Genomic DNA, 25,968 nt, shown 5'->3' with positions numbered 1-25,968 from the left:
GTGAATGCTGTCCTTGAACACAGGATGAATTGGTTAACATTTATAAGCAGCTGGAAATCGCCTGGCTGCTGTCAAACAATTGGCAGCTGCTACAAATCGGTGTGTTGGAAGAACTCCTGAGAGTCTTGTACCTGTGAAACCAGTACCAGAGGTACCCCAAGACCTATCCTCTCCTGTGGATCCTGTTTCCTCTCCAGAAAGTACAGGATCTGTCATTACTTGTCCACTTTACTGTGGGTGATGTGTCAATGGTAGATCTAGGCATCCTGTACAGGGTGGACAGGGACCAGGGAGTACTCAAGGTGTTGTACTGATCTCTCTAACCAACAAGTTTGTCTCTCTCTCTCTCTCTCTCTCTCTCTCTCTCTCTCTCTCTCACTGAAACTTACCAGTGGGCTGCTTGGGGGAAACCTGTTTTGTCCAGTGTCAAGAGGAGGCAAACGCAAAAGGGTAGGGTCTATTAATTGTCAGCATTTTAAATGTATGGCAAATGATGGTACCCCTTAGGGAAATGGCAGCAGGGAATAGAAAAGGACACCAGGTGTACTCAGTGTGTATGCCTGGAGGCCTCATTCAACATGTTGAAGAGACTATATTCCAGCAGACGTTGAGGGAACAGGGTGCAACCAACTTCAGATTGTGGCACACGTTGGGACAAATTATGCCTGTTGTTTGTGCTCCAGGTCATACTTGGATCATTCCAGCAACTGGTAGAGAAGGTTGAGAAGACCAGCCTTGCTCGGGGAGTTCAATGAAGCTCACAATTTGCAGCATTGTCCCCAGAACTAATTATGGCCCTTTGGTTCCCCTGGACTGAATCAGAGACTCTGGAGGTTCTGTGACAAGGTAGGCTGCAACTTCCTGGACTTGGGCCATAGGATTGCGAACTGTAGGGTCCCCCCAAAATGGGTCAGGTGCACACTACACATCAGAGGCTGCTACCGAGGTAGCTGACTTTGTATGAGGTGCATGCAAGGGCTTTTTATGTTTGACAGCTCTTCATCCAATCCACTTAACGATAGCTGTAGGAAACCCGGAAGTATCAGTGTAAGATCGAAAGAAAGATATTTTTGGGGAGAATTTTAGTGTACTTCAAAAGGATATGCAAATGAATGGAAGTAGCGTATTTGTCAAACTCAAATCCACAGAGATAAATTTGAAGCTGCATGTGAGGTCGTCTGAGCACAACTCATTATCAGGGCTGGGCATAAAATGATAACTGGATCCTTCTATCGCCCACCAGACTCATTTCCTGATGTAACCGAATACTTTAGAGAAGACCTCAGTTCACTTGTAAGTAAGTAAAATTACAGTTTTGTTACTTGAGGGCATGATATGACATCTTGTGAAACAGTACTAAATGCCTTTCCTGAAAACTACCTAGAACAGATACTTAGGAATCCCACTCTAGATCAAAACATATTGGCTCTAATGCAGCAAACAGACCTGACCTCTTCGAGGATGAGCACATTGAAATTGGTATCAGTGACCATGTTGTGGTTGTGGCAACAGTGATTGCCAAAGGACAACTAAAACAAGCAGACCAAATAACACATTGTATAATATTGCTGAAAAGTATAAACACACAAATATCTGCCAACACTGTATCTATCACCGCTGATCTTGCAGAAGACACTTTTCTTAGGAAGTGTAGTGCACTGCTTCTGTAACAGAGAAAACAGGAAACCTGTAGCATATGTACTCTTGTGCAAAGACACACACAACATAGTTGGTACATTTGTTAACAGTTCAAAAAGTTCTCAACAATAAATGAGAGCCTAGTATTACGTAATCTTATAAATCAGAGAAGGAAAGTTGCTACTCACCATATAGCGGAGATGCTGAGTCGCTATAGGCACAACAAAAAGATTCACACAATTTTTGTTGTGCCTATCGCGACTCAGCATATCCGCTATATGGTGAGTAGCAACTTTCCTTCTCTCGTATTGTTACAATCAATCCTGGATTTTCCATTGTTTGATAGTAAGCTAACATATTCATTTACACAGTAGAAACACTTCTTAACAAGAAATTATTTTAAAACCTCTCCAAAAGCTGTTTCCTTTTCTAACCTCTTTATATATGTTGACAGTGCCTTATAAAAATGACTCCAAAGTAGTCCACACGTCTTTGTGTACAAGTTGTCTTAGCTCATTCTGCATGGAGAGATCCACAGCTGTGAGTCTTATAGCTATGATATTCGCTATTATTTTTCAGCTTCCAAGATTAGCCCTTGCCATCAACACAGATTTCTATATGTATGCTGTAAGCACACACAGCTTTTTAAATGGGTGCTTGAGTGAGCACTTATAGAGCCATGTAACCACACTGGGATAGCCCTTTTCTGTAATGTAAAAAAATTCATTAACTGGACTTTTAGTTTTACCCCAAGATACCATTCCATAAGCTACAAGCTTAGAAGTAACGAAAATAAGCCAGTGTAGCACCTTCTGTGGAGTAAACTTTGGACCTGATACTCAGAGTGAAATTTACAGAACAGAGTATGGGGGTAGTTTTGTTACATGGTCTTCCCAGGTTAAGTTTTGATCAACATACATTCTAAAAGTTTTGTGCATTGTACCGTTTCTAACTCATTTCTGTCCACTACCAGCTGGGGAACTTGGTTTTGATTCATTTTGTCCTAATGGAATTTAATTTCTTTTGTTCTCATTAAGGGTCAGTCCATTGTCATTAAATGTGCAAGGATTTAAGGACTTGCTCAATTGTTGTATACAGAGATTCCTTAACATTCCTTATTCTATCTGCAGTGTCATCTGCAAACAATAAGATCTTAGCAGCAGTTTCTGAGGCCTGCATGTCATTTATATAAATAAGGAGCAGAAGGGGGTCCAACATCCACCTTTTCCTGCTCTGATTTCAACTTTCTTTGCATCAGATACTAATCTGATTTAATGGTCAGAATGAGCTGAAGTGAATTCTACATCCTGTGATCTGTTTTGCAAATATGACTGACACCACATGTTTTCTATCCCTTTCATCCCCATTGCTTCCAACTTATGTAAAAGAATTTCATGACTAACAGTATCAAAAGCTTTAGAAAGGTCTAAATTAACTCCTATGCCACTATTGTTGTTATTTAGGTTTCTAGTTATTTCTTACGTGTAATCTATTATTGCTGTTTCTGTACTTCTACCTGTTCAAAATCCTTGTTGATTACTATTCAGTAGTTTGTCATCATTTAAGTCACATACTTTGGCTTGTTGCATATCTCTGAAGTTTCTTTTTGTTGATGTGTGTTGATGTGTTGTTGGTGTTAGAGCTACACCTTTTTTTAGATTGAAGTCAATTGATAGGTATACCTGCCTCAAGGAAGTCCCTCTGACTAAGGACTCACCTTCAGAGGACATCATGTTTCCAAGCAGAGAAGGAATTAGCATATTTCATAAAAATATAAGAGGTATTAAGGATGAAGTTAGTGAACTGCGTATAGATATTGACTCTGAAATTATTGGTATGGCGGTGCACCACTTAAATAATCTGACAATTCAGAGGCTTCCTTTACCAGGATACAGATTAGCTGGCTGTTTTTCAAGGAGTTCCTTGTGGGGTGGGAGGGTGGCTATGTACGTAGGGGGGGGGGGGGGGGGGGGGACAGGACAGTATTCCATTTGAGCCCATAGACGTATCATGGCACTGCACTAAACAGATATTTGAATGTTGTGCAGGGGCAATTGAATTTAGTGAAACTAAACTTCTAGTTGTTGTTGTTGTTGTTGTTTAAAGGTCCCCTAACTCTGACATCAGAGCATTTCTGCTCAAGCTAGAGGGGGTTCTTGATTCACTTTGTAGGAAGTACCATAAATTAGTTATATGTGGTGACTTCAATATAAATTTTGTATACGATGGCGCAAGGAAAAGGATGTTGGTGGACCTCATAAATTCATGTCTGATGCAGATTGTGTTTTTTCCATCTAGGGTGCAGGGGAACAGTAGCACAGGCATAGGCAATATTTTTATTGATTCTTCATTACTAAATTGGCATTCTATTAGTAAAAGGGTGAATGGCCCTCAGATCGTAATGCACAAATTTTAATACTAAAAGGTTTTGCACTCAAACAAATGTCATGTATAATTACAAACTATGTAGGAAACTTAATCCAGCAGCAATAGAGAGTTTTTTAAACCTTGTCAAGGAACGAGTGGTAGGACGTTTATAGTGCTGATAACATAGATGATAAATATAATGCTTTCCTTAACACATTTCTCTGCTCTTTGAGAGTTGCTTTTCATTAGAACATTCTAAACTGGGTACTAGCAGTAGCAGGGAGCCAGGGTGGCTGACAAGTGGGATAAGGATATCACGTAGAACAAAGCGGGAATTATATCAAAATGTTAGAAGCAGTCACAATCAAGCTACAGTAGCCCATTACAAACAGTACTGTAAGGTGCTTAAAATGTTATTAGGAAGGCCAAGAGTATGTGGTATGCAAATAGAATAGCTAATTCAGAGGATAAAATTAAAACCATATGGTCATTTGTGAAGGAAGTGTCTGGTCAGCAGCACAAGGTAGATGATATAAAGTCAGTTCATAGTAAAAATATTTCTGTTACTGATAAATCAGATATATGTACAGTATTTAACAATCATTTTCTGGGCATTGCTGGTGAATTAAATAAAAATTTAGTTGCTACAGCTAATCATATAACTTTCTTGGCAAAGACCTTTCCAAGATTGATGTCTGAAATACTCCTCTGCGATACAGACAAGGGGGAGATTGAATCAATAATTAAATCACTGAAGACTAAGGACTCTCATGGTTATGATGGAGTACCTAGAAGAATATTAAAAGTACTGCGCTGCACATGCAGTCCCTGTATTTAGCCATATTTGTACTTTTTCCTTTAGGAGTGGTCAGTTTCCTGAACGATTAAAGTACTCAGTAGTAAAGCCACTTTATAAAAAGGGACAAAGGGATAATGTAGATAATTTTAGACCTATTTCTATGCCATCAGTGTTTGCTAAAGTTACTGGAAAAGGCTGTGTATGTAAGGATAATTGATCATTTTATATCGCACGATTTGCTATCAAATGTACAGTTCGGCCGTAGAAGTCTTTTAACAACTGAAAATGGTATACTCTCTTCTCTGTGTGAGGTACTGGATGGGTTAACCAAAAGGTTTCGAACACTAGGCATATTTTTTGATTTAACTAATACGTTTAATTGTGTTGATCACAAAATATTGCTCCAGAAGTGGGACCATTACAGAATATGGGGAGTAGCGACAGGCAGCAAAAGGTTATTATTCACAATGTTGAGAATGGCTGATGTGGGGTACAGTCAAGTGGGAGGCGCCCTAGGGATCAGTGTTGGGGCCACTCCTATTCCTTATCTATATAAATGATGTGCCCCTCTAGTATTACGAGTAACTCTAAAATATTTCTGTTTGCTGATGACACTAGCTTGGTAGTAAAGGATGTTGTGTAAAACATTGGTTTGGTTTCAAATAGCGCAGTTCATGGTCTAAGTTCATGGCTTGTAGAAAATAAACTAATGCTAAATCATAGTAAGACTCAGTTTTTACAGTTTTCTAACACACAGTTCAACAAAACCTGACATTTTAATTTCACAGAATGGGCATATGAGCATTGAAGCTGAACAGTTCGAATATCTATATGTAAAGATAGATAGTAAACTCTCGTGGAATGCCCATGTTCAGGATCTTGTTCAAAGACTTAATGCTGCCATTTTTACTATTCAAACAGTATCTGAAGTGAGTGATGGTTCGACGTGAAAATTAGTCTACTTTGCTTATTTTCATTTGTGTATGTCATTGGTATTATACTTTGGGGTAATTCTTCCCATTCTAAAAGGATATTTTCAGCTTGGAAACGGGCGATTCGGGCAATAGGGCATAAGTGGTGTAAGTTCATGAACCTCTTGTCGACTCCTGTTCATGTGTGTGGGTATTTTGACATTGCCCCCCCCCCCCCCCCCTCTCTCTCTCTCTCTCTCTCTCTCTATATATATATATATATATATATATATATATAAAATAAAGGGAAACATTCCACGTGGGAAAAATATATTTAACAAGAAAGATGATGAGACTTACCAAACAAAAGCGCTGGCAGGTCGATAGACACACAAACATACACACAAAATTCTAGCTTTCGCAACCAACGGCTGCCTCGTCAGGAAAGAGGGAAGGAGAGGGAAAGACAAAAGGATATGGGTTTTAAGGGAGAGGGTAAGGAGTCATTCCAATCCCGGGAGCGGAAAGACTTACCTTAGGGGGAAAAAAGGACGGGTATACACTCGCGCGCACACACACACACACACACACACACACACACACACACACACACACACACACACACACACACACACACATATCCATCCACACATATACAGACACAAGCAGACATATTTAAAGACAAAGAGTTTGGGCAGAGATGTCAGTCAAGGCAGAAGCGCAGAGGCAAAGACGTTGTTGAATGACAGGTGAGGTATGAATGGCGGCAACTTGAAATTAGCGGAGATTGAGGCCTGGTGGATAACGGGAAGAGAGGATATATTGAAGAGCAAGTTCCCATCTCCGGAGTTCGGATAGGTTGGTGTTAGTAGGAAGTATCCAGATAACCCGGACGGTGTAACACTGCGCCAAGATGTGCTGGTCGTGCACCAAGGCATGTTTAGCCACAGGGTGATCCTCATTACCAACAAACACTGTCTGCCTGTGTCCATTCATGCGAATGGACAGTTTGTTGCTGGTCATTCCCACATAGAACACATCACAGTGTAGGCAGGTCAGTTGGTAGATCACGTGGGTGCTTTCACACGTGGCTCTGCCTTTGATTGTGTACACCTTCCGGGTTACAGGACTGGAGTAGGTGGTGGTGGGAGGGTGCATGGGACAGGTTTTACACCGGGGGCGGTTACAAGGGTAGGAGCCAGAGGGTAGGGAAGGTGGTTTGGGGATTTCATAGGGATGAACTAAGAGGTTACGAAGGTCAGGTGGACGGCGGAAAGACACTCTTGGTGGAGTGGGGAGGATTTCATGAAGGATGGATCTCATTTCAGGGCAGGATTTGAGGAAGTCGTATCCCTGCTGGAGAGCCACATTCAGAATCTGATCCAGTCCCGGAAAGTAGCCTGTCACAAGTGGGCACTTTTGTGGTTCTTCTGTGGGAGGTTCTGGGTTTGAGAGGATGAGGAAGTGGCTCTGGTTATTTGCTTCTGTACCAGGTCGGGAGGGTAGTTGCAGGATGCGAAAGCTGTTGTCAGGTTGTTGGTGTAATGCTTCAGGGATTCCGGACTGGAGCAGATTCGTTTGCCACGAAGACCTAGGCTGTAGGGAATGGACCGTTTGATGTGGAATGGGTGGCAGCTGTCGTAATGGAGGTACTGTTGCTTGTTGGTGGGTTTGATGTGGACGGACGTGTGAAGCTGGCCATTGGACAGGTGAAGGTCAACATCAAGGAAAGTGGCATGGGATTTGGAGTAGGACCAGGTGAATCTGATGGAACCAAAGGAGTTGAGGTTGGAGAGGAAATTCTGGAGTTCTTCTTCACTGTGAGTCCAGATCATGAAGATGTCATCAATAAATCTGTACCAAACTTTGGGTTGGCAGGCCTGGGTAACCAAGAAGGCTTCCTCTAAGCGACCCATGAATAGGTTGGCGTACGAGGGGGCCATCCTGGTACCCATAGCTGTTCCCTTTAATTGTGGGTATGTCTGGTTTTCAAAAGTGAAGAAGTTGTGGGTCAGGATGAAGCTGGCTAAGGTAATGAGGAAAGAGGTTTTAGGTAGGGTGGCAGGTGATCGGCGTGAAAGGAAGTGCTCCATCGCAGCGAGGCCCTGGACGTGCGGGATATTTGTGTATAAGGAAGTGGCATCAATGGTTACAAGGATGGTTTCTGGGGGTAACGGATTGGGTAAGGATTCCAGGCGTTCGAGAAAGTGGTTGGTGTCTTTGATGAAGGATGGGAGACTGCATGTAATGGGTTGAAGGTGTTGATCTACGTAGGCAGAGATACGTTCTGTGGGGGCTTGGTAACCAGCTACAATGGGGCGGCCGGGATGATTGGGTTTGTGAATTTTAGGAAGAAGGTGGAAGGTAGGGGTGCGGGGTGTCGGTGGGGTCAGGAGGTTGATGGAGTCAGGTGAAAGGTTTTGTAGGGGGCCCAAATTGAAATTAGAAATTAGCGGAGATTGAGGCCTGGCGGATAGCGAGAAGAGAGGATATGCTGAAGGGCAAGTTCCCATCTCCGGAGTTCTGACAGGTTGGTGTCAGTGGGAAGTATCCAGATAACCCGGATGGTGTAACACTGTGCCAAGGTGTGCTGGCCGTGCACCAAGGCATGTTTAGCCACAGGGTGATCCTCATTACCAACAAACACTGGCTGCCTGTGTCCATTCATGTGAATGGACAGTTTGTTGCTGGTCATTCCCACATAGAAGGCTTCACAGTGTAGGCAGGTCAGTTGGTAAATCACGTGGGTGCTTTCACACGTGGCTCTGCCTTTGATCGTGTACACCTTCCGGATTGCAGGACTGGAGTAGGTGGTGGTGGGAGGGTGCATGGGACAGGTTTTACACCGGGGGCGGTTTCAAGGCTAGGAGCCAGAGGGTAGGGAAGGTGGTTTGGGGATTTCATAGGGATGAACTAAGAGGTTACGAAGGTTAGGTGGACGGCGAAAGACACTCTTGGTGGAGTGGGGAGGATTTCATGAAGGATGGATCTCATTTCAGGGCAGGATTTGAGGAAGTCGTATCCCTGCTGGAGCACATTCAGAGTCTGATCCAGTCCCGGAAAGTATCCTGTCAAAATGGGGCACTAATGACTCTCCTCCCACCTCCCTCCCTCCTCCCTCCTCCCTCCTCCTCTGCTCTCTCTCTCTCTCTCTCTCTCTCTCTCTCTCTCTCTCTTTTACTATTGAGATAGGAAATTGCCATGCACATATGGACTATTAGATCCTTATATCTACATTCATGCTATACAAGCAACATGATGGTGTGCAACACAGAGTACACTATTTTCCTCTTCCCTCTCCCATTCACGAATGATTAACATGAAGAAGGACTGTTGATAATCATCTGCATGAAATTTAATTTCTCTGAGTTTCCCCATTGTGGTCTATTTGCAAATCATGTGTCAGATGAAGTAATATAACAACAAAAACAATCAATTTTTGACAGAATAATTTAATTGGATGGATAAAAAAAATCTACTCACCAAGCGGCAGCAGAACACGCACATAAAAGGAGGATGTAATAAGGCAAGCTTTTGGAGCCAGTGGCTTCTTCAGGCAGAAGGGTTGAAGGGGAGGGAAGAGAAGTGAAGGAAAAGGGCTGGAGAAGTCTAGGTAAAGAGGTAGATTTTGGGAAAGTCGCCCAGGACCATGGGTCATGGGAGACTTACTGCATGGGATGAGAAGGTAAGTCTCCCCTGACCCAAAGTTCTGGGTGACTTTCCCAAAATCTATCCATTTTGCTAGACCTCTCCAGTCCTTTTCCTTCATCCATCTTCCTTCCCCTTAAACCCTTCAACCCTTCTGGCTGAAGAAGTAGCCACTGGTTCCGAAAGCTTGCCTATTTGAAACATCCTTTTATGTATGGGTTTTGCCACCACTTGGTGAGTAAATTTTTTATCTATCCAATTAAATCAGATGAAGTAATATGTTGCGTGGCTCTCCTTGTAAAGTGCACTCTTAGAATTTTAACATCATGTTCTCAGTGATGCACAGAGTTGGATGTTCCATCTCTCCCCCCCCCCCCCCCCCCTCTCTCTCTCTCTCTAATTAATCATACCTGGTAACAGTTCCTTCCAGATGAGCAACATTCAAGAAATGGTTGAATGAGTCTTTTATAAGCCACTTCTTTTGCAATTGAACTACAGTTCCCTATGGTTCTCCCAGCAAATCTCCTCAATCTGGCACAAATTTTTCCTGCAGTTTGTTTTATGTGGTCATTCCATTGTAGACTGCTCTTCACAGTTGCCTAGATATTTTATGGTTGTTATTGTTTCCATTTATTTATGGCCAATAGTGTATTCAAATAATAATAATAATAATAATAATAATAATAATAATAATAAGTCATTCTGCCTCTTTGTTTGTTGTTACACATTACACTTATTTACATTGAGGCTCAACTGTTTGTGTCTTCCAGGAGATGTCCGTCCTCTGTAGGTCTCCCTGAATTTTGCTACAATTTTCTGGCTTTTCAATTTCACAGTTACATGTTCAGCCTTATTTCATCTTTCTGGTGAGCATTTTTTACGGAACCGTTCTCTCCTGCTGTGATATTCCCTGGCTTTTACAGTGTCATTATTCACCTGTTGTCATTTCTTGATGTAAAATTGTGGTGTTATATTCTTACTTTTATTACCCAGGCTAAATTGTTGTAATAGAAAAAGCAGAAAACAGGAGCTGGACTAAAATATAAAAGAGGAGATGGAAAAAATTCCAGTAAGTTCACAAGCAAAAGAAGGTCCTGTAATGGAAGTCAATGCTTTACAATCCACATCCATATCACTATGCAGAAAATGACAGATGGCATTGTAATAGGGAGTTCAGCCATTCCATTCACATTGGTAGTGAGGGGAGAATGCCTCACTGCATTACTGTAATTATTCTAGTCTTGTGTTCATGACACCTATTGGAGTAACATGTAGGAGGCTGCAGTATATTCATAGTTTCCTCATTTAATACTGATTCTTGAAACTGCCATCTGCATTATGTGTGACTGAGTCTGTGTGTTCGTTCCATTCGGTTCTTTTACTTACACGCTCATCCTAACAGTAACCTCACTCAATAACAGAGAGAAAAGAGACATAAAATGTTACTGAAATGTTAGTTCCACACTTAACAAGAACAGTTTCGAGACTTACAGCTGTGAGCTAGAAGTCTTGCCATAAACATAACTAATCCTATATGTCTTTGAAGGACCTAGTATAAGAAACCATCTCAAGTCTAGGTAGGATCACAGTGATGAAATGGTTAGAGATGGAATGACTTTATTAATCAGTGACTCACACCACACTTCTTACATGTTGTCTACATTATCTACTTATTACAGGATACTATTGTCTATATTAATTAAAGTTTTTGCCAAATGACATTTGCCATCTTTCACCTATTTATCTTATTCAATTCTGTTCACAGTATTGGCTTCAGTACATGCAGAGATTACTGTTGAGTTTGACTGTCCCTTATAGCTTGCAAGTTTTTTGCTTAATATCATTTAGCTTATATTATATTTTTAATTTTCTTTTCTTTTTGTTCCAGATTTATGAAGTTTACTTCTCTAGAAACTTTTGTTATAACATTTGAAGATATCTGATTGAGGAATGTGTCATTATGTCTGAGGTAAGTAACATTCATATTCCAGCACAGATATGTGAGAATACAGAACAACTAAGACTGAAGATACAGGATGTCATACACTGAGAACACATGTACATTTTATTTCTGAATGAATATTGCATATCTTTGTTGTTGGTGCCTATGATGTAGCTGTTATCTCAACATACAAAACTTTTTATCTCAGTATACAAAACTTTAAAAAATAGAATTCCAAATTTTGCAAGAACACAGGATAGTGAAACTGACATCAGCTGAACACAACTATTATAAAGCTGCTGCACTATACAGTTTGTTCCCAACTTTTGGACAAAAAATGTATAAATGGAAGAGGACCTTAAACCAAGTGTTTTGAGATACATAACCAATAGTTGGAAATGAATATTTCAGGCAGTATTGGGTCTTTAAAGAGCAATAAGTGTGAGGCACATGTTTCTAAACTGCTAACAAACAACTGCCTGCCACATCAGCAATGGTGGTTCTATGATATGATCCTATTGAATTCTCAGATCTTTTTATTAAACTGAAGATAAATTGCAAGCACTCAATTTGTACATAGTTGACTGCTTCTGATGGCAGTGCCTTTGTTTTTCATAAACTAAATTTTCATATGATTAAATTCAGCTCTGATGTAACATAACAGACATTATTGGCTACAACATGAAATTGCTAGAAATTATCGTCTCTTTCCATATCTTTCTCAGATGAGGCCATGCCACACTCAGAATTTAAGTTTATTTGTGCACTATTGCACAATTTCGGCCTTAAGTCATGCACAAGTACCCTGTTAAAAAGAGAGTAAGTTATATTATCTCCACAAATAGAAATGTAATGCTGCGAATACATACACATACACCTGCAATAGAAAACAATGTTTTTCTATTCATTTTGGTTCACAAATGCTGTCTTTTTGATTTGACGGCTTGGTATTTGTGAAGATATTATATTTATCGAAGGGTAAAGTGGAATAATAATTTCAAATACTATGACTGTATATATTAGGTTGGTGCAGAAGTTCATAGTGTTATTGTTTTGTGTGTTGGTATTCTGGCTGTTATGGGTTTGTTTATCAGTTGTAATATTTTGTGTGTAGTTCACTGTTAACAAGTTGTCATTTAAAGGTAGTGAGTGGAGCTGTGGATGCCAAGTGGAGAAATAAGAATGTTTATGACATATTTTTTTGTGCTGTGGATGAGCATAATCCCAATGGACAGAGCATAGCCATAACATGGCTTTCTCATTTTAAAGAGGATCATTTTGACATTAGTTACTCTCCATGTTCAGGAAGACCTTCTGGGTTTGATGAAGATAGTTTATATGTATTAATCCACAATGATCCACATCAGTGTTCTCGAGAACTGGCAAATTTGATGACTGTGATCATTCCACCATGCATGCACACCACATTTGCATGCAGTGGGCAAGGTTCAAAAATCGGGTGTATGGACACTGCATGCTCTAAGCCACAATCACAAAAGTCAGCAGGTGGCCATATGTGCATCTCTGCTTGCTCATCGTCAATTGGCTCATGAACAATGCTGACCATTCCTATTCTGTATCTTTACTGGTGATGAGAAATAGTGCCTATATGTTAACATATGGAAAATAAAGGAATGGTTCACTCCAAAGGACCGACTCCCTGTACAAAGATCTGTGTGCATCCACAAAAGATAATGTTATGCATCTGGTGGAACGACGACGGTGTGGTGTACAGTGAATTGCTTCTCTGAGGTTTTACCATTACTATTATATTTATTGTTAACAACTGAGATGTCTTACAGATGCAGTACAAGAACAATGATCAGGAAGACTGTGTAAAGCAATGCTACTCCACAATAACGCCCACCTGCATTATGCTAGACTGTCAAAAATCATTATACACAAGTTAGGTTGGGAAGTTTTTCCACACCCGCCTTGTTGACTTGATCTTGCACCCTCCGATTTTCACCTTTTCTGCTCTCTATCAACCATCCTTTTAGGATTTCCTTTCCAGATAAAAATGCACTCTGAACACGGCTGTATGAGTTCTTTGCCTCAAAACTACATGATTTCTAAAATCATGGAATTGAAAAGTTATCAGCATTGACAGACAGTTGTAAATAGTGAAGAAGAATATATTATTGATGATTAAAGTCTGATGTATTTAATAAACATACGGAAAAAAAAGTAGAAGCCGACCTCGGGGAAGATCAGTTTGGATTCCGTAGAAATACTGGAACACGTGAGGCAATACTGACCTTACGACTTATCTTAGAAGAAAGATTAAGGAACGGCAAACCTACGTTTCTAGCATTTGTAGACTTAGAGAAAGCTTTTGACAATGTTGACTGGAATACTCTCTTTCAAATTCTAAAGGTGGCAGGGGTAAAATACAGGGAGCGAAAGGCTATTTACAATTTGTACAGAAACCAGATGGCAGTTATAAGCGTCGAGGGACATGAAAGGGAAGCAGTGGTTGGGAAGGGAGTAAGACAGGGTTGTAGCCTCTCCCCGATGTTATTCAATCTGTATATTGAGCAAGCAGTAAAGGAAACAAAAGAAAAATTCGGAGTAGGTATTAAAATCCATGGAGAAGAAATAAAAACTTTGAGGTTTGCCAATGACATTGTAGTTCTGTCAGAGACAGCAAAGGACTTGGAAGAGCAGTTGAACGGAATGGATGGTGTCTTGAAGGGAGGATATAAGATGAACATCAACAAAAGCAAAACGAGGATAATGGACTGTAGTCGAATTAAGTCGGGTGATGTTGAGGGTATTAGGTTAGGAAATGAGACACTTAAAGTAGTAAAGGAGTTTTGCTATTTGGGGAGCAAAATAACTGATGATGGTTGAAGTAGAGAGGATATAAAATGCAGACTGGCAATGGCAAGGAAAGCGTTTCTGAAGAAGAGAAATTTGTTAACATCGAGTATAGATTTAAGTGTCAGGAAGTCGTTTCTGAAAGTATTTGTATGGAATGTAGCCATGTATTGAAGTGAAACATGGACGATAACTAGTTTGGACAAGAAGAGAATAGAAGCTTTCGAAATGTGGTGCTACAGAAGAATGCTGAAGATTAGATGGGTAGATCACATAACTAATGAGGAAGTATTGAATAGGATTGGGGAGAAGAGAAGTTTGTGGCACAACTTGACCAGAAGAAGGGATCGGTTGGTAGGACATGTTCTGAGGCATCAAGGGATCACAAATTTAGTATTGGAGGGCAGCGTGGAGGGTAAAAATCGTAGGGGGAGACCAAAAGATGAATACACTAAGCAGTTTCAGAAGGATGTAGGTTGCAGTAGGTACTGGGAGATGGAGAAGCTTGCACAGGATAGAGTAGCATGGAGAGCTGCATCAAACCAGTCTCAGGACTGAAGACCACAACAACAACAACGGAAAAATGCTACAGACATATGCACCAACCTAATGTATGTAGTTGAGGAAAGTTAAAAAATAAGATGAAATAAAGTTGTATGGAAAATATAGTAAATATTAAAATTTATGGTGAGGTGAGATTAAATTTTAAGTTTTAAATTTCCCTTTATTGTGTAGATCATTTCTGATTGGTGATTAACTGAATGTGGCTGATGCTATGAAGTAACTTTTTGTTCTGAAGATCTGTTTACTCATTAAGCAGTGTGTTAGGGTAACTTTTTAAATGACTGATACTTTCAATTTCTTCTGAGATATTTATTTGCTTCTCTTCCTTGGTATAATGCTAAGTCAACAAATAAATGGAAAATGCCACCTTCTTTTAATAAATTCACTGCTGTGGTACCCGCTATGAAGAAATTGTATGTTAATTAGTAAGTTAGTGAGTTACTTGTTCCATAGAACACACCCACAATAAACGTTATGTGGAATGTGTCAACAGAATAAACATAGAACATGTAAACTGATCAGCCAGAACTTATGACCACTGACCTACTATCGATATAAACCCATCCAGGCAATAGTAGCATCACCTGGCAAGGAATGACTGCTAGTCAGACACACGCATAGTGCATGTAGTATCAGTGAGTGTGCTGTCCTTGTGTAGAATGGGGAAGGCGCACAATCTATCTAAGTTTGAGGAAGGGCAGATTGTGATGGCCTGGAGGCTCGACACAAACATTTCAGAAACTGCATGACTTGTCGGGTGTTTGAGGCATGCTGTGGTGAGTGTCTTCAACATGTGGTGAAACCACGTCCAAACTTCGGGGAGTAGGGCGGCCACCCTTCATTGCAGATGTTGGACGTTGAAGGCCAGGTAGACTGGTAAAACAGGACAAGCTGCTAACTGTGGCAGAACTAACATCAGATCTTAATGCTGGACAGAGTACAAGTGCATCTGAACACACAGTGCACCGAAGATCCTAACAATGGGCCTCTGCAGCTGATGACCCATGCATGTACCATTGAAAACATCACAACTTCGTCAGCTAAGACTAAAAATGGGCATGTGACCATCGGCTACTGAAATTTTCATTCTCAATCGTTTATTAATCCACAGTAATATGGCATCATCTGTGGGCACCTGTAAGAGTGCGTCCGGTTTTCCGTGATTTCCCTAAATCGTTTCAGGCAAATGCCGGGATGGTTCCTTTGAAAGGGCACGGCCGATTTCCTTCCCAATCCTTCCCTAACCCGAGCTTGCGCTCCGTCTCTAATGACCTCGTTGTCGACGGGACGTTAAACACTAACCACCACCACCACCACCACTAAATTACAAAAGAAAATAGCGAGGCTAATATGCTACAAGGCTCCTAGAGGTTATCGTAGACTCAGGTTTAGAAGACTTCAAATTGTGACTTTATTGTAATTATTTATTATACAGCACACGAAGCCACATCGAGGGGATCTATCACAGCTGCTGAAAGTGCAATTAGCTTTAAAACTACAATGCTTGAAACAAATATGACCTAACATCATTCCATTGTAAATACACAACACAAAACTGCTTTCTGTACAAATCAGTTAAATCATTCATTATTTAGTGCCGCTATCCAGTTTTAGAGAAATGTGTAAGGAAGATGCCGCGAAGTGTTGCATTAGCAACCGTGGGCCAGTACTACAGTGTTGTCACATGTAGGTTGGGATAACATAAGTTAAAAAGGATTGGAAGACGGACCAGCCGTGCTTGGCAAAACTTCCACTACGTATCGACAATAGCCGAAGTAGGCTGTATGATATCACCATACCAGGGAAAGATGCATGTTGTGAACTACTTAACCGGGGGCTCAGTAATAGTGCAGCAAATTCACCTCACAGCCATATAAATAGATGTGAATTTTGGGGCAGATTCATTCGGAGTCTAGCAGCACTGCCATGACACTTGTTCCTTGAGATGACTGGGCACCACCAGCTACAATCATTGGTTTGAGATTGAACTGGGCCAGCCACCTTGTGTGCTGAGTCTCCTTGTGGAACTTGGTGTCACAATGCCACTGACATGCCATTGACAGACTCCTGCCAGAGGGCAGCAGGTCATGTTCCATGCACAGCAGTCTTGACCCGCCTCTACAGTGGACATGATTGGGGCCCGTGTCACAGGGTGCGGCTATTCCACAGCGGAATAAGCAGAACGCTATCACAGAGAAAGTAGAAGAGCGTCACTGGTGTCAAAGCTGTGGCCTACTGACAGGCAGCCAGCTATTGCTTGGCTCAGCATCAGCATCACAGGGTGCCTACACTTGCGTCTCTTCACTGGAGTGGAAGCCAACCGCCTGTGAGCCAATGCCAGCCAGGGTTGCCAGAGTGGGGCCATGTCTGCCTCACATTACTAACAATGTGGCGTGTATTTGAAGTTCAGTAAAACATTTCTCTTGACCACCAGTGTGTCACTGGGCCCATCGGTCCATCACTCCACCACTTACGTTAACAAGTACTGTCTGCACTCCTTAGTTATCATAACTTGGCATCAAGTAGTTTGCAGTTCATAAAGTCAAAGTGAAAAGTCATTTTAAAAAATGGAATTGGGTGCTTGTGAAGTAGATCAGTTTTCACTGAGTGCCTTCTGCGCTCCACAGAGTAATGTCCACAGCAGGATCTTCAAGCCCATGACACTGTTTAATGCTAGGGAGGGAGCAATAGTGCCTACAGTTGTCATCCAGGGATGAAGGTTACAACACAACTACTGCAGGAGTGCAATTTCATCAATACATGGTGGGGGTAAGTGGGGTAGTGAGAAGCTGGGGGTAAGTGGGGTAGTGAGAAGCTGGGATAGTGGTATGTTTAAAGGTTTCTCCCCCCCCCCCCCCACCCTTGTTTGTGTTTATGTAATTGATAAGAGGTAATCGTGTCATTTTCAGTAGCACAGGGAGCAGAGTTTTCAATACTGTTAGGGGCTAGCACAGTGAAGTGCTGAGAATTTTAAGAGACAAAGTAGATCAGTGTTGAGCAAGCAATGCAAAGCGGTGTTACAGAGCAGAAGCACTTGATGCTGAGGTGAAGGAAATAGCTTATCTCAAAACTTCTGAGTGCAGAGAGAAGTTGCAGAGAGAGCATGATATCTAGTGATATCTGGTTGATCGAAAACAGGCCTTGGGATGTGAGGAACATGTTGATTATGAGTTGGATGTAAAGAAGGGAAAGTGAGGAGGGAGAAGGAGGAAGCTGAAAGGTGAAGGAGCAGGCTTCTGGATAGTATACCTTTTCCTGCAGGACAGCCAACTAACACTGATGTAATGAAACCTGTCGATCCTGTGAAGAGCACCGTAGAATGTTGTGAAAAGGTGAATGATCGTTTGAGTGTGAACACTAAAACAATTGTATCGTGTGTAGTAATACAAATAATTGAGAAGTTACATGTGGTGCAGAGTAATGATATAGTTGAAATTAAGGAGAGTAAGTAAGGAGTACCAGCTCTAATACCAAGTGGAATTGTGGAGTCTCAGGTAGTGGGAATGAGTGTGGGATGCAGTGCTGAGTGCAGCAAAAGACTGCAGGTGATGATATTATTTTAAGAGATACTACAGGGAATGGGCAAAAAGTTGTTGATAGTTGTGTTGCAGATGTTACGGCAGAAATGATACTGGCACACAGATTTCCTCAGAAGAAGGGTGAATAGAGGAAAAAGAAGGGGAGATGAGTTTGTAGAGCGAATGATCGATTCGAAAGAGCTTAATCTGTTGCAGAAGGTATGCCAGAGTTCAAAATGTAGCATGAGCACAAGTGCTGCATCACAATCTTGCAGGGCAAGTGGCTGAAGTGTATAGTGAGCCGTTTACAGCACAGACAACAGATATGCACAGTGGGTACGAAGTGGGGGATGTGTACAACATGAGTGTGAAAGTAAACATTCTGACTAAGTATCATGTCAATGTTAACCTTTGAAAATAATCAATACTTGAAAATATAATGTAATTGGATAGGTAAACAATCTACTCACCAAGCAGTGGCAAGAGAAAACTTGTGTGGTGGACAGAATGTCAGATAGAATGCACCTCATCTCTGGGTATGGTTTTAGGAAGTCTTATAGCCTTGTCGAAGTAGCTGATTGTTACATTCAAGACCAGGATAATACTGAGTGGCAAGAACTATACTCCTAAGCTGTTTTTTAAAGGGATCAGCAGTACCAGGATTGAATGTGATGGCCTTGGAAATCTGCTTTTGAACTGGGATGATGGAGTAATTATGTCCAATGGAGCTGAAGTCAGAATTGTGGTGTTTTGCATAAAGAATCTGTGCCTGAACAAGTACCTTTGGCTTGAATGTAAAGGCTATATGGGAAGGAAAGCTTGACGTGGAAAGGATGGGAACTTTCAAAATGTAAGTATCATCATTTGTTATTAGGTTTAATGTGAACATAAGCATGTAGCTGACCCTCGGTGAGGACGCCCTTTTAAAGGTTTTGGAATCCTTATGTACATTCTCCCAATTAAATTTCATGTTATCCTATTCCATATCGCATGCCACTTTCTTTGATGTTTACCTCATCCTCATGGAGAATCAGCTACTCTTCTCTTCACCTTAAACCTACTAACATATGACAGCTCTTACATTTATATCAATAAGACATTGATTGTGTTGTGAGGATATATCTCCATATTAATAATGTATTGACCCTTGTAATGACTAAAATGACCTCTGAGTGTCATGTCCAGACACAAGATAAGGGAAGACAGGGGGTTTGAGGTCAGTCTGCAATTTCCAAGCAGTGAGGAGCAAATGCAGAAAGACAGATTCCCAGTGAAGGCAGGATGATGCCTTGGATCAGCGCCAAACACTGTCACAGGACACCTACGAGAGGCGTTGGTTCTGGGACTCAACAGGACGCTTGCAGCAGGAGACTCATGGAATTCAGGAGTCTGATTAACACTATTTGTTAGCGATCAGATTAACTACTACACTGAAGGCTAATTCTAAACATTAGAAAAAGCTAAGGAGGCAACTGATTGCTCAACAGTGTCTGAATCCAGGGGTATGGGTGCTAACAGAAGTAGAGAACACTAGCAGCATGTTAAGTATAAATTTGAAAGTAGCACACCAAGTGAGAAAAACAGACATGTCAGAGCTTACTGAGGCTAGCCATGAGTGCTCCAGCGATCTGATTGGAAACTCTCTCTAAATAGAAAAAGTTGGGCTCTTCAGGAATCATGGTGGTGCACTATTTCTTGCGTCCTTTAGTTGACCCATCAACTCACCAGCACTTAACAAGCTTCTAGGCAGTGGATGGAGTTACCAGGTAATTCTCTGAGGTAAAACTTCTCCCCTGAGACAGATGCCCAGAGCATCTGCTATTTAGGGCTCTAGTATAGGTTCTGTATTATTGTATTACTCTGAGAGCTCTGTATTACTATTTAGCTCCGGTGGCCTAAATGCTACCACTTTTCTCTGCTCTCTGCATTGTGTCTCATTTCATACCTTAGAATGCCATTAATGGGTCCCAACAGCCTTAAGTGTAACAATGTACAAGTCATTAAGTCATCAGTATATGATACGAGATCTGTGTAATAATAAATATTAATTTATTGGTTAAGTAATTGTTTTTTAATTCTTCACAGTAATCTTTTTAAATGTTGTATTCCTCTTGATTACAATTGAGCGCATTCTAGAAACTGATTTTTAATTCAAACAGTAGAAAGTCCAGGATGGTATAACGACAATATTATGAAAAGGATAGATTACTTCTCACCATGTAGAGGAGATGCTGAGTCACAGCCTGGCACAATGAAAAGACTGCTATACATTAAAGCTTTTGGCTGAAAGGTCCTCTTCTTAATTAGATAACACATTCACACAAGCACAAGTCACACACACATGACCACAGTCTCTGGCAGCTGAGGCTGGACTGCAGACTGCAACAGTTCTTTGTGGGAGAAACAATTTGGCATGGGTTGTGGGGGTAAGGAGAGGGATGGGGAGGTGTAATGCTGCTTGTGGGAGCATGTAGTGACATGGAGGAGATGGGGTTGGATTGCAAGGTGCAGCTGGGAGGTTTGAGGGTTGAGGGAGTGGGGATGGGGAGCAGAAAACGCAAGAAGTAGAGAAGAAAGGGAAAAAAACACTGGTGGATCAGAAGTTAATGTAGTGCTGGACAGGGAGCAGAGAAGGGGTTTGGTAGGTAGAGGACAGGGACTAGCAAAGGTTGAGGTCAAGGAGGTTATGGGAATGTAGGATATTTTGCAGGGAGGCTAGCCGGTTGTGCAATTCAGAAAAGCTGGTGTTGTTAGCTATGATTCAGAATTGCATAGGTGGAAACTCTCCCTACAATATATCCTGTGTTCATGTACACAACTGAGCCTCAACATTCAGTAGTCCCTGTCCTTCACCTACCTATCCCTGCTCCCTGTCCAGCACTACACAGCCATCTGTTCCACCAATGCACCCGCCCTACCCTATCCTCACTACACCCCTGCATGCTCCCACAAGCAGCTCCCCCCTGTGGGTCTGCGAATTAGAATAGGCCCGAGGTATTCCTGCCTGTCGTAAGAGGCGACTAAAAGGAGTTGCACACGTTTCAGCCTTTATGTGATGGTCCCCTGTAGGGTTTGACCTCCATTTTCCAAAATTTTCCCAAAGAGCGAACCAATTGGCGAAGGGCACCTTACATGGTGCATCATGCCTTGAGATCTTTAGCCCACTTTCTCGTCATTGCATTGCATTCCATCTCATTCTACATCTCTTGGGTGAGGACACCTTCCTGGGTGCAAGTTCCACCATGCACTATACAGTGTCACTTTCTGCGCCGACGCTGACCATGGACTTCTTTGCACCTCATGTCCAGCACAGTAGCCAGTCCATTGTGGTGGGGCCACCATGTACCCTGCTGGTTGTAGCCCCCTGACAACACAGAGATCACTGTGCTGATGCCTGCACCATTAACTCCCCACATACGCCAAGGAGTAGATGCCGGACATCCTGGGGTGTTGGGACTCCCAGCAATGGTCATCCTGCCAGGAGGCCTTTGCTGCAGCTGGGTGGCACCCGTAGGGAGGCCACCTGGTCAGAGTGGGTGGCATCAGGGCGGATGATGTGCGAAAAAGCGTACCACGTCATCACTTGCTGGTGGTCAAACACCAGCAGTCTCTAAGCGTTCCAAGTCTCAGTACAATGCAAGAAAATTTGACGCTAAATCCTTCCCCTTCCTGGCGATACCATGGGAGGAATGCCAGGCTATGGCTGGCAGCGAACCTTATTCACCCCGGTACCTCATATGTACAAGAACTGATGAGGGCTCCTTTGTTTTGATGAAGCCATGGTTTTTTGTATATCATTTAGAGGACAAGTTTGGGGAGTTGGAGGGCTTGTCCAAAGTGCGATCTGAGTCAGTCTTGATCAAAACAGCATCCTCTGACCAGTCACTGACTTTACTCGCTTGTAACAAGTTGGGGGATGTTTCTGTTACCATCACGCCACATAAGAGCTTAAATATGGTCCAGGGTATTATCTTCCACAGGAACCTTCTTTTGCAGTCTGACAATGAGCTGCGCACCAATTTAGAGTGGCGAGGTGTTTATTTCATGCAGCGCATCCATTTAGGTCTGAGAGATAATCAGGTTGCCACCAGTGCCTTCATCTTGGCCTTCAAGGGTGACACCTTACCTGAGAAGGTCAAGGTGATGGTATTCCGCTGTGATGCCAAGCCATATATCCCTCCCCCGATGCGGTGCTTTAAGTGCTGGAAGTTCAGCCATATGTCTTCTCGCTGTACTTCCAACATCACATGTCGAGTTTGTGGACGTCCATCATCCCAATAATTCATGTACCCCACCTCCCATTTCCGTCAACTGCAGAGAGCATCATTCACCTTGCTCGCCAGACTGCAGGATTTTACAGAAAGAGAGGAAAATCATGGAGTAAAAGACTCTGGACCGACTGACCTACACTGAGCCTAAGAGAAAATATGAGCACCTACGTCCTGTGGCTATGACTACCTCATACGCTGCCCGTACGAAAGCAGTTGTAGCCCCATCAGTTCCGCGAATTCCAGTCGGCTCTCAGAGCCAGAAGGCTACACCTGCCCCCTTGATGTTGGGGGCCATTCCCTCCCCCCCCCCCTCCTGTTGCTATTGCACCACCTACCTCATAAGCACTGCCCCCCCACCCCCCACCTGCTCCCAAACTATCGGGGACACCAGTCCCCACTTCTCATCCAGAGAAGTGTAAGGTTTCTTCGGCTCTTCTCGCCAGGAAGGGATCTCTTGGGTCACTCCCTTCCCAGGTTTCTGCTAATGGGAAAGATGACACCCACCAGTGGCTGAAGTGCCCAAAGGCAACTGGTCGTAGGGCTTCACGATCATACTCAGTCCTGGAGACTGAATCAGTGAAGCCCTCCCAGCCAGAGAAACCCAAGGAGCAGTGAGAAAAGTCCAAAAAATAAAACCCCTAAGGACAACCCAGTAAAAACCCTCTTAATGTGGATAGCTATCAGCCCATCAGCCTCACCAACGTTCTTTGTAAGCTGCTGGAATGTATGGTGTATCGGCGGTTGGATTGGGTCCTGGAGTCACATGGCCTACTGGCTCCATGTCAGGGTGGCTTCTGCCGGGGTCGGTCTACCACTGATAATCTTGTGTCCCTTAAGTCTGCCATCTAAACAGCCTTTTCCAGATGCCAACACCTGGTGCTGTCTTTCTTGATTTACGAAAAGCATGTGACTGGTGACATCATAACCTTGCCACATTATACGAGTGGGGTCTCCGAGGCCCGCTCCCAGTTTTTATCCACAATTTCCTGTCACTTCATACTTCCCATGTCCAAGTTGGTGCCTCCCATAGTTCCCCCCATATCCAGGAGAATGGGGTCCCACAGGGCTCCATATTGAATGTATCTCTATTTTTAGTGGCCAATAATGGTCTAGCAGCAGCTGTAGGACAGTCCGGCTCTGTATGCAGATGACTTCTACATTTCGTACTGCTCCACCAGTACTGGTGTTGTTGAGCGACGCCTACAGGAAGCCATCCACAAGGCACAGTCATGGGCTCTAGCGCACGGTTTCCAGTTTTCGGCTACAAAGTCGTGTGTTATGCACTTCTGTCAGTGTCCTACTGTTCATCCGGAACCAGAACTTTACCTTAATGACAATCGCCTCCCTCTAATGGAGACATATCGATTCTTAGGACTGGTTTTCAATGCACGATTGACTTGGCTTCCTCACCTCCGTCAGCTTAAGCAGAAGTGCTGGCAGCACCTCAATGCCCTCTGCCGCCTGAGCAACCTCAACTGGGATGCAGATCGCTCTACGCTGCGGCAGATCTACAGAACCGTTGTTCAATCCTGCCTTGACTATGGGAGTGTGATTTATGGTTCGGTGGCACCCTCAGTGTTGCATTTACTTGACCCAGTGCACCACTGTGGCGTTTACCTAGTGACAGGAGCTTTTAGGATGGGTCCGGTGACCAGTGTCCTGGTGGCAGACGGAGTCCCTTCACTGCAGGTTAGGCATGTGCAATTTTTCTCCAGTTACGTTGCACATGTTTGTAGTTCTCTCTCCAAATTACCGTCTCCTTTTCCTGCCCATGGTGGCTCATCTGCCTCATCGGCGGCCCAGGTCAGGGCTTACAATTCCAGTTCATGTGTGATCCATTCTCTCTGAACTGGAGTCCTTGCCTTTACCACATATACTTGAGGTTCGTTTATGAACACCTCCATGCTATACACCTAGGCTGCGGCTTCGCCTGGACCTTTCACATGGCCCTAAGGACTCAGTTAACCCTGCTACTCTCCGCTGTCACTTCCTCTCGATTCTTGACATGTACCGGGGCTGTGAAGTGGTTTACACCGATGGCTCAATGGCTGATGGTCACATTGGCTTTGTCTAAGTTCATGGAGGACATATAGAACAGCACTCCTTACCAGATGGCTGCAGTGTTTTCATTGCAGAGCTGGCTGCCATATTTCGTGCTCTTGAACATGTCCGCTCATGCCCAGGCGAGTCATTTCTCCTGTGTACTGACTCCTTGAGCAGCCTACAAGCTATCGACCAGTGCTACCCTTGCCATCCTTTGGTAGTGACCTTCCAGGAATCCATCTATGCCCTGGAGCAGTCCAGTCATTCAGTGGTATTTGTCTGGACCCCAGGTCATGTCAGAATCAGGCAACGAAATTGCCAACAGGCTGGCCAAAGAGGCTATGGGAAAACCGCTTATGGAGATCGGCTTCTCTGAAACTGACCCGCATTCAGTATCACGCTGCAAGGTTTTGCAGCTTTGGGAGACGGAATGGCATAACCTCAGTACGCACAACAAGCTGCGTGCCATTAAGGCAACTACAAATGTGTGGAAGACCTCCGTGCACACCTCTCGCAGGGACTCTGTGGTTCTCTGTCAGCTCCCCATTGGCCATACGTGGCTGATGCATGGTTATCTCCTCCATCGCAAGGACCCACCTTGGTGTCGCTGTGGCTCATGAATGATGGTTGTCCATCTCTTGCTGGTCTGCCCACCTTTAGCCACTCTGCGGCTGACTTTAAACTTTCCCAGCACCCTACCTTTGGTGCCTCAACAGCAGCTTTAGTTTTACGTTTTATTTGTGAAGGTGAGTTTTATCATTTGCTCTAAGTTTTAGCACATGTCCTTTGTCCCTGTGTGTCCTCCACCCTAGTGCTTTGATGGTGGAGGTCTTAATGTGTTGCAGAGTGGCTGGCTTTTCCTTTTTATCCTCAAGGTCAGCCAGCCATGGTAACCTGCTTTCTTGTTTTAACCTCTTCCGCCTGTTTCTTGTGTCTTTGTTGTTTTCTTGTCCCCTTTTGTCCATTTAAGTCTTTGTTGCCCTTCAGTCATTGTTGTGGTTTTTCCTTTCATTCTGTTTTGTGTTATAAGTCTCTTTGTCTTATTCTCACCCTTGTGGCATTGTTTCCTTCGGAACAAGGGACCGATGACCTCGTAGTTTGGTCCCTTCCCCCCTTCTTTTAAACCAACCAATCCCACAAGCAGCATTACACCTCCCTTCTCTGCTCAGGACCCCTCCTTACCTCTACCAACCATGACAAATTTTTGCTCCCATGAAGCACTGATGCAGTCTGCAGTCCAGCCTCAGTAGCCAGAAACTGTTGTCATGTGTATGAGACTTGTGTTTGTGTTTTCTAATTCAGAAGATAGCCTTCCAGTCAAAAGCTTAAATGTATAGCAGTCTTTTCATTGTGCCTGTCGGTGACTCAGCGTCTCCTCTACATGTTAAGTAGTTATCTATCCTTTTCATAATATTCATTTTTAATTAAGTGTTTTTATACCTCCTAT

At 42.9% G+C, this 25,968-nt stretch overlaps 1 protein-coding gene across 4 annotated transcripts in view; it reads left to right on the top strand.

Moving 5' to 3' along the window:
- The window catches only part of LOC126191065 (zinc finger protein 532-like), a 78,519-nt gene that overhangs the window by 28,829 nt on the left and 23,722 nt on the right, over positions 1–25,968 (top strand). For 3 of the 4 annotated variants that reach the window (XM_049931782.1, XM_049931783.1, XM_049931784.1), the window contains exon 2: positions 11,252–11,332. In XM_049931782.1, the coding sequence (XP_049787739.1) occupies positions 11,324–11,332 (9 nt within the window). In that variant the 5' untranslated portion in view covers positions 11,252–11,323. Of the gene's footprint in view, positions 1–1,258; positions 1,298–11,251; positions 11,333–25,968 lie in introns of those variants that run through there. The other variant, XM_049931785.1, reaches the window with a different exon arrangement.

This window comes from Schistocerca cancellata, chromosome 6 (genome assembly GCF_023864275.1).
Source record: "Schistocerca cancellata isolate TAMUIC-IGC-003103 chromosome 6, iqSchCanc2.1, whole genome shotgun sequence".
NCBI lineage: Eukaryota > Metazoa > Arthropoda > Insecta > Orthoptera > Acrididae > Schistocerca > Schistocerca cancellata.
The sequence above is the reverse complement of the archived record's forward strand: the minus strand, read 5'-3'. Positions and strand labels throughout refer to the sequence as shown.